General features: G+C 40.2%; 1 protein-coding gene across 1 annotated transcript; it reads right to left on the reverse strand.

The window, feature by feature from the left end:
* Window positions 1-603: 603 nt before the first annotated feature.
* Window positions 604-1,212, reverse strand: LOC149167302 (uncharacterized). Its single transcript, XM_089430441.1, has one exon. The coding sequence runs from the start codon at window positions 1,210-1,212 to the stop codon at window positions 604-606; it is 609 nt and encodes a 202-aa protein (XP_089286567.1).
* Between the last annotated feature and the right edge of the window lie 16,418 nt (window positions 1,213-17,630).

The following is a 17,630-nucleotide window of genomic DNA, read 5'->3' on the forward strand; positions in this document are numbered from 1 at the left end:
TGTCCTCTGAAGAGACTGCTTTGCGAAGAACGTTGGCTTGAGATTCAAGGTTGGCGATACGCTCTTGAGTTTCCGGGTTGACTGCTGCCGCGAAGCCTAGAGCTGTGCGCCTCGCTGAGGTCTCCGCACAAGTGGAGTGGGGCGGACCCAGAGATTGCTAGGAGAAGTAGCTCTACCAAGCTCGCGCCGTTTAGAGGAGGCCGGGGTAGAGCAGCGTTTCAGGGCCATGAGGTAAACAGAGGGACAAAAGAGCCAGAACAACCAGAGAACAGAGGATATATAGGGGGGCAGAGAGTGGAGGGAATTACGAGAATGAGAGGGGTGAGGGGGAAATAAATAGAGGTGGGAGGACCTTGTGGGGCATGGAGCAGAGGGGATGGGAGGGAAGGGGAAGCCTGTAAAGTATAGGGGTAAGGAGGTGGCGAATGAGCCATACAGAGTTGATGGGGCAGGAAGGCGGTGACTTTGCAGGAGAGAGGGGTTGCGGTAGGAGTGTACCTCACATATGTCGATCTGAGGATGGGTCTAGGCATGTGCGTCGCAAAACCATCCTTCTCCCAATGCTTAGAATCATCCATGTTGTGACGGAGGGTACGCGAAAAATTATTGTTCAGTGGTCTGGTTGTCCTTGTCATTAATGGTTGCATAGTGCTGACAGAGAACACTGTCGTCCAAATCATGCCATGACCTGGAGTTCAGCCGAAGGGTCCCTGTTGTCCCCTCATTGGCTAACCTGTCAGCAATCTTGTTGTCGTTTCTTCTGATGGCCTGGAAGTGTAGACCTTCAATGCTATCAATATTGTGTTTGATTCGCTGCATAATTTTGTTTAAGCGCCAGTTGTCCGAGACTTTGGCCTCCTCGATACCCTGCTGAAGCTTTTTATAGATCTGAGTGGCTAGAGTGGAGTCCCCTTCAACGATCAGTGGGATGAGTTCTAGTCTCTTTGCGATGGAGATGTTATGTTCGAGGGCATGTAGTTCAACAACATTGTTAGTAGCTGAACCGATTTTACCCTCATGGACCCATAAAATTTCACCTTTTGCTTTCCTGAAGACACCTCCAAAACCAGCCAAGCTTGGGTTTCCTTTTGCCGCTCCATCGTAGTTTAGCTTAGTGGTGCCCTGATTTGGTGGCCTCCAAGTGTCCTTCTGTTTAATATTCTTGGATGAGGAAGGGATGGTGAGAATCCTAATCTGGAGGAGGTCCAACATTGACAGAATTCTCACATCAGAGTTACTGGGAGGGTCATTTGTAATCTATAAGGGGGATGAAGCCACAGTCTCCTGAATGGCGCTCTTGATCTCATATAAAGTGATTTCCTACAGAGTAGAGATGCCTTAGAAAATTCTAGCATTGCTTTCCTTCCATATTGTCCAAAAGACCAAACCTAGGATTATGTTCCATGCATGATTAACCAAAGGATGGGAGGAGAAGGAAGTTCTCTAGTTCGAGATGGTGATCAAAATTGATGAGGGATCCCGATCCGAACTGTTGAAGACCATGAAAACCCAATCCCAAAGTTTGAACACATATAGACATTTGTTCAGGAGGTGGTTTGAAGTTTCTTCCTCTTGCTGACAGAGTTGGCATCTAGAGGGACCAATAAATCATTTTTTTCTTAGATTATCCTAGGTTAGGATCTTCCTATGCAGGACAAGCCATAAGAAAATAGAAATTTTGGCCAATGTTTTCTGTCCCAGATAGATCTCCATTTCGGGTTAGGTTGAATTTAATCATGCTTTATAATGTATCTGTAAGCTTCTTTTAAATTGAAATGACCAACAATATTTTTTCCCCATCGGATTTTGTCCTTTGAGGTGTCATGAAGAATTTGTCTTTTTTGACGTTCAGTTGAGAGAGCAGACCATACTTAGAGATTGATGTGGGGAGCATAGTCCTCTTGATCCAACCATTCTCTCCAGCTATCCCCAACTGCGCTTGGTTTCCAATAATGACAGTCTCTAGTTCTGCCTTTATTTTTCATTCCGGTCTTGATTTGTTGATATTGATCTTGATCAAGTTCAGACCTTTATTTCCAGGCATCTTCCGAGATTAGTTCCTTGTCTCCATTTCCAATTTCCTAGAAACTATGTTTTTGGATGATGGCCTTATTCTCCCACGCTTGGTTCCAGATAACCGAACCTTTGATGGTACCATTAAGCCTTATGATTTGCTCCTATGAGAGGGTAGGAGTGTACCTAGCCTTCCATAGGGTTCCCCAAGGGGAGTTGGGGTTCGTAATCTATATCCATAGAGTTTTTGCTCCCAGAGCCTTCCCTAGGAGGTCAATATCCCTGAGACCAAGGCCACCATATTTTTTGGGCTTGCATATTTTCTCCCAGACAACAAGAGCCCATTTCTGCTTTTTCTCTGTGCCTCTCCACAAGAAGTTCCTTTGCATGTTTCTAATCATGGTGGAGATCACTTTTGGAGTGGCCAAAGCCGAGTAAAGGTAGATTTGGATCGCCTATAAGAAAATTTCACAAGGACAAGACAACCAACTAGGTTGAGTGATCTAAAGGTCCAGTTGGCTAACCTTTTCTCTAGTTTGTTGATCAGAGCTTCCCAAGTAGCCCAGGATAGTGGCCTATCCGTCAAGGGGACCCATAGTTAATTGGAGGGGAGAGAGATGATGGGGAAATCGAGGAGTCTAGAAATATTCCTGCGGATAGATAAAGGGGTGTTAAAGAAGAACAACTTAGATTTCTCAGCATTGATTGAGGTACTAGAGGCAATAGAAAAATCAAACATAATTGTCTTGAAAGAGGAAGCTTATTTGACTATCGGGAGCCCCATGAGCAAGGTGTAATCCATGAATTGCTGGTGTGTGGAGGGAGGAGAAACAACATGATGTTGGAGACCAGATGGCTTGTTGGATTGCAAGGCTGCAGAAATAGAGCAGCTAAGCCCTTCAACCATGGTGACAAAGAGAAAGGGAGAGATATTGTCCCCCTGCTGAATTCCTCTTGAGGGATGGATGGGTGGTGTGGGGGAACCATTCAAGAGGATGGATAAGAATGCACCAAGCACCATTGCCATCATCCATTTGATACTTTCCTTGTGAAATATGAAAGTAGCCAGAACTTGTCTCATATACTCCTAACTTATCTTGTCGAAGGCTTTTGACATGTCTAATTGAATCATCATGCTTGGTTTCTTTTGTGCATTGAGAGAGTGGATAAGTTCGTGAGAGAGGATGATGCTGCCCCTAATTTGCCGGCCTTCCACGTATCCTGATTGATGATGAGAGATAAGGAGAGGCAAGATAGATTTTAGATGATTGGATAGGGCTTTGGAGACAATATTATAAATGACATTGCAAAGTGAAATGGGCCGAAACTTGTCTGAGGAGTCAGATGAGTTTCCCTTGGGAATTAGAGTGAGGAATGTAGAGTTGAGATATTTTAGGATAGACCTTTGAATGCGAGATTCCTCAACAAGGGCATGGACCTCATTTTTAAGGATAAGCTAGCATGCTTTGTAGAAATCTATGTTAAATCAGTCTAGACCATGGGCTTTACTATTGGGCATACCCATGACAACATCCTCCACTTCCTGGAGGGAGACTTTTCTTAAGAGAATTTTATTACGCTCTTCTATAAGGATCTTGGGAATGTGTTTGATAATTTTTTTAATATCTCGATCCTGGTCATTCCTTGGCTCCTTGAGCAGGGAGCTGAAGTAATGAGTGAGCTCTGCTTCCATCTCCTCTGAAGAGTGAGTGAGAAGCCCATCTCGATTCTTCAAAGCTAGAATTTTTTTGTTCCTTTTGTGCTGTATCATAGATTTGTGGAAAAACGCAGTGTTCTTTTCCCCACATTTTAGCCAGTTGATTCTGGATTTTTGTTGCCATAAATTCTCTTCCTGGGTAGCCCTTTCCTCCCAGATTTGCTGTAGTTTCTGTTCCTCTTGCTTGATGTTGTCTGTATAGCCCTCTTTAATGATGTTTTGCTAGAGAAGCTCCAGCTTGAGCTCCATTTTTTTCTCTTTGTAATGATATTGCCGAATGATTCCCTGTTCCACTTTTTGATTTCTTCTTTGAGATATTTTAGTTTTTGTTGCAAGGAGTACATTTTGTTGCCAGATCTAGTGGGAGGGTTGGTCAACCAATGCTTCATTCTATCTAGGAAGTCCAGGTGATCCAACCAGAAGGCCTTGAATCTAAAAGGCTTGTTTTTGGGACTAGTAGAGATTTGAATCTTTAGAGAGATGGGCTAGTGATCCAAGCCTGCTTGCGGGAGGATACGAGCCTCTGTTTTCCAAGAGGTTAGGTAAGTTTCTTTCAATAGGAGGAAATGGTCAAATTTTACTTCCCCTCCTCTTTGGTTGTTCCAAGTGAAAATGCCATTGCTGGTGGGGATGTCGATGAGGTTGAGCGTTTCTATGGTTGCAAGGAAAGCCTCAGAGTCCTTGTCAAGCTTTCAGATGCCTCCCCTTTTCTTTGCTAGATTAGTAATCATGTTGAAATCACATGCTATGATTTTGAAAGGGAGATGCATGGGGTCAAGCGGGTTGGAGATGCATTGAAGCATATTGATACAATTTATGACCTTGTGGGAGGCATAGAAATTGGTTATGAAGATACTGTCCTTGGTACCAATGATTCTCAGGACAACGGTAATGGAGTGGTGAGTTACCAAAGAGGAGCTGAGGTCGAACTTCGAGTTTTTCCATAGTGTCATGATCCCTCCTGTAGAACCTAACACCGAATTGGCTAAGAAGCTGTAAGTATTGAAGCAGGTGTTTTGGAGGAGAGAGGGGTGCACCAAATCAAGTTTGGTTTCTTGAATAAGGAGAATATCGAGATTGTTAGGCAAGATTCTATTTTTCAAGATTCGTTTCTTCCCAGGATTGTTTAGTCCTCTTATATTCCAAGAAACACAATTCATAAGTAAGGAGAGGGGTTTAGGTCCAGAGCTTTTATCTTTCATTCATTAATGAGCTTCGCTCCCAGTTCTTGGAGGAGCTGACTAGTGGTCTTTCAGCCTCTTTTTTGGCTTGGACCTTTGAGGTTGATTCTTCCTACATGAATGTTTGCTAACATGCCTTTTGATGCGTTGCCTTCCTGTGAGGGGTGGAGTGCCTTGAGTTTTAGATCTTCTTCAAGGAGGTAAGCTCCTTCAATTTTTTGTAGTTGGTGTTATCTTCCATTCATCTATGATGGTTGCGAGGTCAATCCCCTCCAATGCATATTCTATGGCACTCTCCTATGGTGTTTCCTCGATCACTATTTGTTCCATTTCGGTGTCCTCTTGTGAGTGCTCGTTTTCTCTGTTACTGTTATCTGCATCCCTATCGTTTAGTTCTGTGTCTGCTTGAATATGTTCCTCTTCTCTTGCTTCTTCTCCTGTCTGATAGTTTGGATCCGCTTGTTCTTGTGTGATGTTCAAGGCATTGAACGGGTGTTGATTTGCCTCATTACATTGCTGCTTTTTGGGGATAGTCTTTTTCCTGCTGTTCTTGTTCCTAGAGTTGACTCGAATGTATCCTTCGTTGTCTTTTTTTCTTCCTACATGATCAGAGATTTGAGGTGCTTTATTTAAAGGACAATCTCTGAAGAGGTGACCGTGCTCATGGCACTTCCTACACCTGAAGGGGATGTGTTCATAGTCTATGTTTTGTAACTAGACTTCATCCCTAAAAATTAATTTTATTGCATCTGGAAGGGCTCCAGAGATGTCTATGTACACACATATTCTAGCATAGGAGATGTAGTGGCCATTCCTTCTTCCTTCAGACATTTTAATATACTCTCCCAGCTAATCTCCTATGCCCTTTAAAACCGAAGGAGCCCAGTAATCAGTTGGTAGGGAATAGAGGCGCACCCAGACTAGAACTCTTGTGAAGTCCTCCTTTTCTGGTGTAAAATTGTCCTTCCAGAATCTCATGTATAGGCCTGTTGAGATGAAGAAATATGACCTGTTTTCACCCCAAGAAACTCACCTAGGTTGTATATCAGTGATGCTCGGGAACATTACAAACTCAACAATTTTTTGTTGGATAAAATGATGGATGAATGAAAGAAATGCTGCACATTCAAGCCAGATAACCACTCCTACTATGATTTACCCCAGACATGGGTGAACACCCCCAAATTACAAGGCTTTTAACCACCAATTACTCACAGCTTAAGGATAAGGTGATAATGGAGAAGACTGACCACACCAGCAGATGCACAGGACCCTGTGATGGCCGGCTGCAACCAGTTAGGAGGTCTGTAAATCTATTATCTAATACACAGACAGGATGACAGCTCTCTGGTATTAAAACAACAGACACCTGCAAGCAATTTCAATGATACAACTAAATTCTAACACAGAGGTGGGATGACAGCCCCTCTGATGCTAAACATTCACAGACCATGAAATACATGCAAAGCAGGCACAACCTAGAACATAGAAGAAGTGAAAAGTGAGCAAGTAACAACAAAAGAAGCTTGTATTGGTTGGAAATGAAGACCAGACGCTGCAGGTCACATAGCAGTTACAGTCTCCAGAAGTTGAAACTCACAGCAAACTCGCACTCAGCTAACACTCATCAAACTGATTACATTGTTTTTCTCAGTATATATAGAGTTTGTTTACAAAAAATCTCTGCTAGGGTATGCGTGGAGGTGTCTTAATGGATCACCAACCACATTTACAAAATGTTATGGGCTTTGATACATTCTGACTGTTTTTATGGACAAAATCTACTCTTTCTGGCGCTCTGCAGTCCTGCTCGGGCAGATCAAGTAAAACATGGATGAAATTTCATGCCTGATAAATGCTTTTCACTGCTCGAGGTCGTCCTTCTGTCCTTGGGCCATTCTGTTCTTGAATGTGGTAGGTGAAGTATTAACTGCAGAGAGTATTTGGATCACAGACGCCTTCCTTTTTCGGGTGCACAGGGCTGCTAAAATACAAATATGGCATTGAAAATGGGCGATGGGCTGGTCATAGCTATTAATCGTTGGATGGCGAAGATGGACGGTGGAGATTGTCTTGCGGTGAAAGCTATGAAATATGGCAAATATACTATCGGAGGCGGACGAGTGGACATGAGATTTTATACAAAGAAGTGGTGAGTCAAATCGGGTCCGGCACCTGATATCGCATCGGCGGAAGACATAAGGGGGAAGCCTTGATACAACTGTCGGATTGGGCGATTTGCGATCAGATCGCATCGCGAAATCGCAATCGGCAGAAGACACGGTGAAACTTTAAGACACAGATGGATGCGATTTGCGATAGCGATTATATCGCATCGCATTGCAACGCTACATCGCATCGCATTATCGCAGGGGCGGAAGACAAGGGGCGATAGGAGGCAGCGGGAAAATGTGTGATAGCGATCAAATAGCACCGCAAAGGGAAGAAAACGGAAATAGCGGGATTATTAAGAGTATAATGGGCACGAAGGAAAAAGGAAGAGAAGGCTGCTGCGATCTGTCTTTCTGAGCATAAACACATGACCAAGTTGATATTTGGTCCTCCTAAAAGCTGAAGTATGTAACAGAGCTAATAAGACCCTCCTTTAAAATTTTTGTCTCTATCTTCTAGGAGGTCAAATATTACTGTAAATAATCCTTTGGAACCCATCTGGAGTCTTAGGTCCCCCTTAGGTGTCCATTTGCTTTGTATCCACCAATTCAGGGCTTTTTCGGTCGGCCAAATGCCCATAAATTTATATATGATTGCATGTTCTTGCATGTATTCTCTATAGACTGCAACTCTTGAGTCCTAGATTTCCATTTCTAGAATATGCTTGGCTATAGGTTGCAGTTGTTCTTTGTTTTTATCCTCCGCTCTTGCTATTGTTCCTGATTCCTTGTTCTGTTTGTATCTATGGAGGAGGGGTTAGCCGAGGCCATACCATTTGCTGAGAGTGGTTCTTTCTTTTTCCCTTTCTCTGTTTATGTGTTCCCTTGAGGTCGTTCCTTTAGCTAGGTGTGGCAAGTTTCTCTGTTTTCAGAGTTTCCTCCAGGGGGATGGAAGTCGGAGTTGGAGGCTAACCTTGTGAAGAAATAATCTTGGTCTAGAGACTTACCCATGACCATGTCTTTTAATGAGAGGCCTCCAAGGTTTGGGTTCGTCTCTGCCATTGGGTCGGGGTGTAGCTTGGTTAGGTACAAGTGCACCAGAGGCAACTGAGAAGGGAGCCGACAATGGATTATAGGTTACAGAATGGTCAGAACCTCCCGATGCTCCTCGGTATCCTCAGTCCTTTCAACCTCTTTCTTTGATTTGGTCTTTTGAATCAATTTGGCCAACCATTGAATTATCAGTCATTTGGATTCTGTATAGGCCTGCTATCTAAGATACACATTCGAATTCACTACCATCATCTAATTATTTACACCTCTAGAACATATAAATGTCATTAGCCAACACACAAATCTAATACTTTAACATGGCATCATCATCGTAATCACGTCTAACAAAACACAAACATTGTAATCTAACATCATCACCACACACGTCCTCAAATTAATATACATCTCATGTCAAATAACCGCTATCACATACACATCTATCTGCAAGAACATTAAATGAACATATCTAACATGACCTAATAATATACACACCAAATCCAACATATAAATTAAGTACATAAACATGAAAAAAAAATGCACCACACACACACACACACACACATACACACACACAAAGAAGTCAAATAACTACATCAAGTCAAATAATTGATACAACAAACGTAGTAGTGTCAGCTTGGTCTGCAGTAGAAGAAGATGGATGGACAACTACTTCCTCAACATCTATCGAACTTTGAGGTGGAGGAGGAGGTGGCTGGTTTGCAATAGAAGATGATGAATGGTCAACTATTGCCTCAATGTGGTTTGAAAAACTCTGAGGTGGAGGAGGAGGTGGTTATTTTGCTCTGTCAGGAGAAACATAAGGCACATCCTCTAGTTCTAACATCTCATCATCAAGCGATTGAGGAGGAGGTGTACTACCAGAAGGATCCCCAACATCCTGACTGCCATGATCCAATTGGGTAATACTACCAGAAGGACCATGATCACCACCATCATCATCATGATCATGATCACCACTCTCATCATGATGATCATGATAAACACCCTCATTTGATGTATTTGTCACTACATGCCATACATCCCTCATTGCTGCCAGTAGCCTAATAGCTCCAATGATACAATGCATAAGAGACATAATATTGCTTGAATAATCACAGTAGAGATCCACAAACCTAGGATATGCAATGATATTTAGAGTCCTCACAGGGCAGACTCCCTCCTCAACCAAAACTCTGGCCAATCTGTCACAATAGTCCATCCGAAGTCACAGACCAACATTATGGCCCCGGACGCTCATGACCCCCTGCAGATGTGCCTCAGCCTCTTGGGCCTCGCCCATCTCCTCATTTCCTCCATCCGGTGGGGGAGGAGGAATGTCCACATTGAATGTGTCAATGTCTACAAAATATATAGTACACAACAATAATTAGACAATTTCATTAAACAATTTAATAAAACAAGTTAAAGAACGTGCTAGAATAAATTTTATTCTAATTAATTAAAACAATAAAATGAAACTATATTAATTTGAAGAAAACACTAATATTACCTCTATCATTTGGAGGCTCAACCGGTGTGAAGAGGATGTTTAGACATTATCTGTAATCAATCCCCGCGTACGGAAATGCCAATGAGACAAACACATGGTCATCCTCACTTGCCAGTAGCACCAGTGCCTGGGGGGAAATCCTAGCTGGATACTCCGGCAAGCCCCTAGTGGGAATCATCTGCCCCCACAAGCACATCCAGAACTCAATGATCAACCTAGGAGGGCGATGGTCAAATGTAGGCCTCATTTATGGAAACCTCTCAAAAAATAAACAAAAAATCTATGAAGCGAAAGAGAAGGTTGCTATCGTATGTATCAATGCACAACATCTATCTAAAGCCATACAAAACTACCTCAAAAAAATGGTAGACCATTTGATACAACGTGGCTCATGAATCAAAGAATTGGAATAATACAAAAGAGGCCAACTAATGCACTTCCCATCACTATGAAAGTGTGCAATGGTGGTGACAAATAACAAGAGGCACCTAACCTCCTGTGCAACAAAAGAAGAAATCTATAGCTGTCCACTACGCACCTGAAAATCTGTTGAACGTACTACATGAGGCCCAACATATCTCCGAGTGTAGGCAAGATGACTCTCAGCTGCAATCCCATGGGGGACATTAGTGAACTAGGGAAAATCCCCCCCTCTATTGGATAAGACAATGATAAAGTATATGTCCTCCTTAGAGGGCCTATACCACACCCCGAGACCGACATGGAAACCCTACTTCTAGGCACTCCATCAGTGGATCATATACGCAGTAAGACAAATTGTGCTTTCAGGGATGTAGCCTCATCATAGTACTTAAGGAGGTCTACATTCCTTAGGAGCGCTCAGCTTGCTACAGTAATAGGGTGAGGGTATAAATCCCTCTCCCTCTCTCTGGCTTCCCATGGTTGGACCATATTGTATTGGTTTGCCATTTGCTCTTGCTCTTGTTGTTACTCCCTCTGCTGATGTCTTTGCTACATGATTGACATATAAAATACATCAGCCTTGTATATAAAATACAATTTTTTTTAATTAAACAAAAAATGTATTTATAAATATGGAAACATAACTTTCAAAAAAAAAAAAAAAATCATCGGTGCGCCCAAAACATAATCATGCATAGACCCTAGTGCACTGTTAAACACAATTGCACCGACATCGGTGTGCACAAACATATGACACATTGTTGTTGGTTCACAAATTTATTTTTTCATCGCGATGCGTCACACTTATGCACATATAACCTTTCGTATAGTTATGGAACAGTCATGTTATCGAACGCATTGAACTATATCTATATTTTTAAATACTGTTTTTGCAGTGCGTTTAGTAAATATAAATGCACCAGGTGTATCTTAAAATTGTATGCACCGATGTACAATTTATAGCTTTCTCGGTGCGTTTTCATTCACGAAACACACCACAAAAATAGCAGTGTGTTATGTTCATGCACTGAACTAAGATGCACCCTCTAAATTTACAGGTTGCACCGCTATCGATGTGGGCCAAACATAGCGAGCGTACTACGCAGGGATTTTTTTTTCAAAAACAATGGAAATTTTAAGCTAATTTGCAATTCTAATCCGCTAAAAAAATTAAATTAAATAGAAACATAGACATTAACAGGAATTTGCTCACCGGGGAGGAATTGTTGACACGTAATAGAGATTTTTTTTTTTTTTTTACCACGGTTTGAAAAAATTGGAAAGTCAAGCTGTGAGTGTTATGAAACGAGCTTGCAAAAAGATAGAAAAGATAGATCAATGACTTCAAAATCAGCCTCTTCGAGGGGGCAACCTCCTTTACATTACACAGATGAACAATTCTTGGATGATACAAATGACAAGACCTCCTTTGTATATATAGGAGTCTAAGGGGTCCCAATACAATCAAAGCCTACATAACAATAATATTGTAGGGGCACAACAATAAAAATAGTGGGCTTCTATGGGGCATAACATGGGGACTATATGGGCACAATAATACAATAAGGGGGTTGAACTAATAACAATAAGGGGTTAAACTAGTAGTATAGGGACCTAACATGCCCCTCTCCTTCAAAAAGTGTTGTCCTCAATGCTTGATTAGTTCTGGATGCTTTTGTATAAAATTCTCATCCTCCCTTGTGGAATCTTCAGCAGGTAAGTTCCTCCACTTGATGAGATACTCTAAAATTGATCGATTTCGTAGCTGTCGATTTCTTGTTTTTGTGACTGCTTCTGGTTCTAATATGATTTTTCCTTCCTCTTCAAGTTCTGGCAATATTGTTTGAACTTGGATCTTCTCACCTATAACCTTATTTAAGCATGAAACATGGAAAATTGGGTGCACTTGGGAAGATGCAGGAAGCTCCAATTTGTATTCCATAGTACCAATCTTTTGTAACACCTTGTACGGACCATAATACTTTGGTGATAATTTATTATCCTTCTTAGCTTGCTTGAGGGACATTTTTTTGTATGGTTGTAGTCGTAGAAATACCCAGTCACCTACATCAAAACTTCTTTCGCTGCGATGTTGATCTGCCTGTTGTTTCATTCTATTCTGCACCAAAGTGAGGTTATCCTTTAAGAGTTTGAGAACTTGTTGTTGATGTTCGATGTGATATTCCACTGCTTGAACCTTAGAATTTTCTTTTAAAGATGATGTGATGGACGATGGATGATATCCATAAAGTGCCATAAATGGGGTCATTTTTGCTGTAGTATGGAAGGAAGTGTTATACCACCATTCGGCGAGAGGAAACCACTCAACCCATTGTGTTTGTTTATCAGATACAAAGCAACGAAGATATCCTTCAAAACATTTGTTCACTATCTCTGTTTGCCCATCAGATTGAGGATGATAAGTTGAGCTATGAGCTAAATGAGTACCCAAATATTCCACCTCTTGTACTCCAAAGAAACATTTGGATATTTTTGCATATAATTGTTTCTCCTCCGATAGTTTGAGCACCCTGTCAACATGTTGAACATGATCCTTCCAAGACTTACTGTAGATTAGTATATCGTCGAAAATTACTAACAAAATTTTTATAAGAAAGGGCTTGAAAATGGAATTCATCAAACCTTGAAATGTAGAAGGTGCATTGGTAAGGCCAAAAGGCATGACCAAAAATTCATAATGACCCTCATGAGTTCTAAATGTTGTTTTTGGAATGTCTTCAGTCTTCATTCTGATTTGATGATATCTTGAACGAAGATCCAACTTGGTGAAGTAAATTTATCCATGTAATTCATCCAATAATTCATCAATGACATGAATGGGAAATTTATCTTTAATAGTAAGCTTGTTGAGCTCCCTGTAATCTGGACACATGCACCATGATCCATCCTTCTTTTGTATCAATACCATTGGAGCAGAGAAAGAAATTTGACTAGGTTGAATTATACCAACCTCTAGCATTTCTGCAACCATACGTTCACTTTCACTCTTTTGGGCATATGGATATCTGTAAGGCCTAATGTTTGGGGGAACACTTCCTGGAATCAAATGAATAGCATGATCATGATCACGAATAGGTGGGAGGCATTTGGGAGTCTCAAATACCTTGGAATGATTGTCCAAAACCTTTTGGATATATGGAGAAATAGATGATTTTGATGTGGGAACCTCTAGTGAACATAATTGTACAATTACGCCTCGTTGTTATTTCTTTAGAAGCTTTTTCATGCGGTTAGAGCTAATTATCTATCCAAATTTCCCGGAAATACCCCTTAATTCAACTTCCTTTCCTTCCCAAAGAAATTTCAAGAAAATTTGTTCAAAATTAAAAGCTATCGTACCCAATGATTGTAGCCATTGGACTCCTAGTACAACATCTGTACCACCCATTGGAATGGAAATCATTGGACTATTCAAGACATATTCTCCCATGGATAACTTGATATTATGGCACAATAATAAAAATAGTGGGCTTCTATGGGGCATAACATGGGGACTATATGGGCACAATAATACAATAAGGGGGTTGCACTAATAACAATAAGGGGTCACACTAGCAGTATAGGGACCTAACAATGAGCACAATATGGAAGGATGGTGAGTAAGAGAAGAACCGATGTCAGGGCGCTTGCATGAGGCAAGAGTGGCATTGGTGCTTCAAAGCTCTTGAACACTGTAGATGGTTAAAATAAAATTTACGACTGAGAGTTTTTTATTATTATTTAACCCTCCTCCGGTGCATTACTATAACAATGCCAGTGCGGAAGATAAGAGAATCACATTATTTTGTTTGTATTTTTTAAACTAAAAAATATATAATGGTGTGTTCTAATACAGGTACCACACCGATACTTTGTTTGACTGTAGTACGATTTTTTTTGTAAATTAAAAACTGCCTCGCAGTGCTCTTTTGAAGATGCCCCAGGGCGTTTTAATACATTTACAACACCGATCCATCATTGGAAAATAACACCACATTTTTTTGAAATTTAAAAACTATGGTGATGCTTCTTCTTGATATGCACCAGGGTGTTTTACTACATGAAGGGCACCGATGTTTTCGGGTGTATATAACACCGATAATTTTTAAAAGTTAACCTTTTTTCAGTGCTATCGATTATTCAAGCATCAGTGCGTTGTGTTATTTAGTGAACCATGTTTTTATTTTATTTTATAAAAAATGAATTTTCCACGGTGCACCATGTTCTATGTGGCACCGATGCTTGTATGGATAGTAAAGCACTGATGCATTTGTATATTGTGTACGCATCATCCAAAAAAAAGTCACTAAAACATTCACCTGCCCACCTTCACTAGTGATCGCCGCTACAAACGGATTTTTGGGCTATTTTTAAAGGGGTTTCCGCAAAAACCTCCGCTAGAAGGTATTTTCCTTGTAGTGTTACTTCATTGCTCATGTACTTTTTGTTGACAATGTGTTTATTTTCTACAAAGTAAATTTGAGGTACTTGGACAATTGAAGGGTATATTAACTACTCTTAGAAAATCCATGGTTATGTGTATAAACAACTCAAACTCCATGATGTACTCCTAGGGCTTATGCAATTGAAAAGAAAATTACATTTCTTAACGCATCTCCCTACAAATTGAGAATATTGGGCAGGGCTTCAAATATATTGGTTTGATCTTAAAACTAAATGGCTACAAGAAGAATGACTGCCTATGGTTTGTGGCAAAAATTGAATGGAAAATTCATCTTTGGTGTGGCAGATGACTACCTAGGGTTGAACAACTCGTAATTGTAAAATATATCACAGAGGCCATTCATGTATACTAGTCATCTATTGCTTGGACCCCTGGAGGAATATTAAAAAAAATAAGTAAAATTTCGTATCATTTTATATGGGTTAATTGTGAAGACAAAAAGCCTTTGGTGCTAGCCTCTTGGAGACAATTAACAATTCCCAAAGCGTTGGGGGGCAGGAATTGTAAGAAATTGTTATGTTCTCAAAAGAACTTATTACAAAATGTGTTTGGAGGTTGATTCAAGGCCAAGGATTTTGGGCTCAAATAATAAAATCAAAATACATTCCCCATGGCTCTATAGTGGGTCAGATTAATTAGCCTAAGAAAATATCTCAAATGGCTCCATCATTTGGAAGGTTATCATTCAAGCCCATCCTCTCATTAACAAATGGCTCATATGGCATATAGGAGATGGGTTCCAAGTTCTAGTTAGAAAGGATCCTTGGCTTGGGTTCCAAGACAATCACCTCCTTATTCCCCTCATCCATTTGATCAACATAGATGATTTATACTTCCCAAATCACATTATGTGATGGGATTTTATCATAGTTTAAACCTATTGGATGTCTTGTAAATACATCGATATTGAAGAGGATTTCATACTCCTTTGGGACTCTTATATTAAATCCTTGCAAAACTTTTTTGTGTCCCTTATTGTTGAAAAATGTGTAACTAGGTTTGGTCTTCATAAATATGAAATGTACTTTTGGTTATTGTATATTGTAAGATGAAAGAAAAATTATTATTGTTATTTTGAGGCACGAGTTTCATGCTCAAGGTATTTTATTTTAGAGGTCAAGCACCTATTTAGTGCTTCTAGGGTTTGTCCTAGGTCAATAAGTGAAAAGAGTCATTGTCATATAATGAATACCCCATCAGGTACATTGTAATTTGTATAAACAATTATTTTTGTAATTGAAAGTGTCAAAATACCCTCCAAGACCAAGTCGGTATGCTAGCTAAGAAGTTGACCTAATTTGAGGTACTTCATTCACCTTGGAAGCCTATATATAGGAGGGAACTTGACCTCCTATGGACACAATTCATTCTCTCATCAAGCAAGAGAAGGAGAAGAAGAAAAAGGCTAGCAAAGAAATAAGAAGGATAGAGATCAAGCGATTGGTTCATTTCTCTCTCTCTATCTTCACATGGCAAAGGAAGGAGACTAGGGTTTCTGCTACTGGGTAAGGGTTTTGCTATTGCAGGATTGAACTTGGAGAAAGGGCAGAAAGAAGGTCGAAGGAAGTCTTATTAGGTCATCCTCAAGCCTTAGAAGAAGGAGAAAGTCAAACAAAGGTCTCAAGAAGTCTTGAAAGCCCAAAATAAACTCCCACGTGGGGAAGAAATTGTTGCTGAGAGGAACAAAAAGCTTAGATCTACAGTAGAGGCCGAAATTCTGTTGCTAGGGGTCGAAGTTGTTCTGGTGGAAGAGATTTAACTAGGTTTGTCTTGGAAAAAGGAAGCATGCCATCAAGAAGGTGAGACTTGGCCTTGGAAGTGTATTGGTCTTGGTCTAGAGGTCTTGAAATTCATCAATTGAAGAATATATAAGAAGAGAAGATATTTGTGGGTTTTCCTCTCAAGTGGAGAGGTTTTGGCCCTGGCTTGCAGCCTATATCCTGCGTTCTTGTGTATTGTTGATCTTCTTACTTTGGTAGCTATTTGATTATAAGAACAACATAATATCAAGAGAAGAACCTAATAAGGAAGAAAATGTAAAAATACATCACAAGTAGTTATCAAGTATAGCAAAAATAATTCTAACTATTGCCCTCTATATTTCTCAACATGGTATCAGAGCTAAGGGTTGCTAAGGGCATGATGAAGATCACTACTCCCTTGAAGAAGTTTATAAAGGAGTGTTCTATGGTAGCACGTCATCTCAATAAGGGCATCGAGGCATTATGGAATATTCTATTTATCAAGAATAATATGACCAAGGCATCTACAAAGGATGAAGGACTACTCTCAACACTTACTGACACATTTGAAGATGAAAATATTTGGGTAATTGACAGTGGAGCATCAAGACATATGACAAGTGAGCACAAGCAACTAAAAATGTTATCAAGAGGAAAATACTCTTACTCCATTGAACTTGGTGACAAGAATATCTATCTTGTAAGAGGAATTGGATCAACCTCGCTGGAGCTAGAGAATGGAGTAAATATTCATCTCAATGATCGATTTCATGTCTAAATGATGAGGGAGATAGAGTTGATTTTATGAATGGAAAGGTTGTAGTATGAGATAAAAAATCTAGCATTGAAAATGTAGAGATGATAGGGATTCGTGAAGGAAGACTCTACAGATTAATAACTCCTCTATCTCAAGATTTGGTTCACATTGAAGTAAGCCCATGTGAACTTTGGCATATATGGTTTGGTCACATTCACTACAAAATCTTACCAACTCTAAATTCAATGGTTAATGACATCCCCAAACTCAAGGAGGATCATGAAGGAATATGCAAGGGATGTGCATTAGGAAAAAATGTCAAGAGACCATTTCAAAGAAGTTCTTCAAGGTCAAAAGAAATTATGGATCTCATTTATTCCGATGCTTATGGTCCTATGTCTACAAAGTATCTTGGAGGTAATTTATATTATGTGACATCCATTGATGACCATTCAAGGAAAAGTTGGGTTTATTTGTTGAAATCCAAGGATGAAGTATTCATCAAATTTTAAGAATTCAAAGCTGAAGCAGAGAAACTTGCAAAAAGAAGAATAAAGATTCTAAGGTTCGATAATGGAGGAGAATATTCTTCAAAGGAAATCATAGATTTTTATATGGAGTCTTGGATTAAGAGGGAGCTGATAGTGCCATATAATCC

This window comes from Pinus tabuliformis, chromosome 5_1, assembly GCF_031772625.1.
Source record: "Pinus tabuliformis cultivar Carrire ecotype Pingquan chromosome 5_1, CPIR1, whole genome shotgun sequence".
NCBI classification, from domain to species: domain Eukaryota; kingdom Viridiplantae; phylum Streptophyta; class Pinopsida; order Pinales; family Pinaceae; genus Pinus; species Pinus tabuliformis.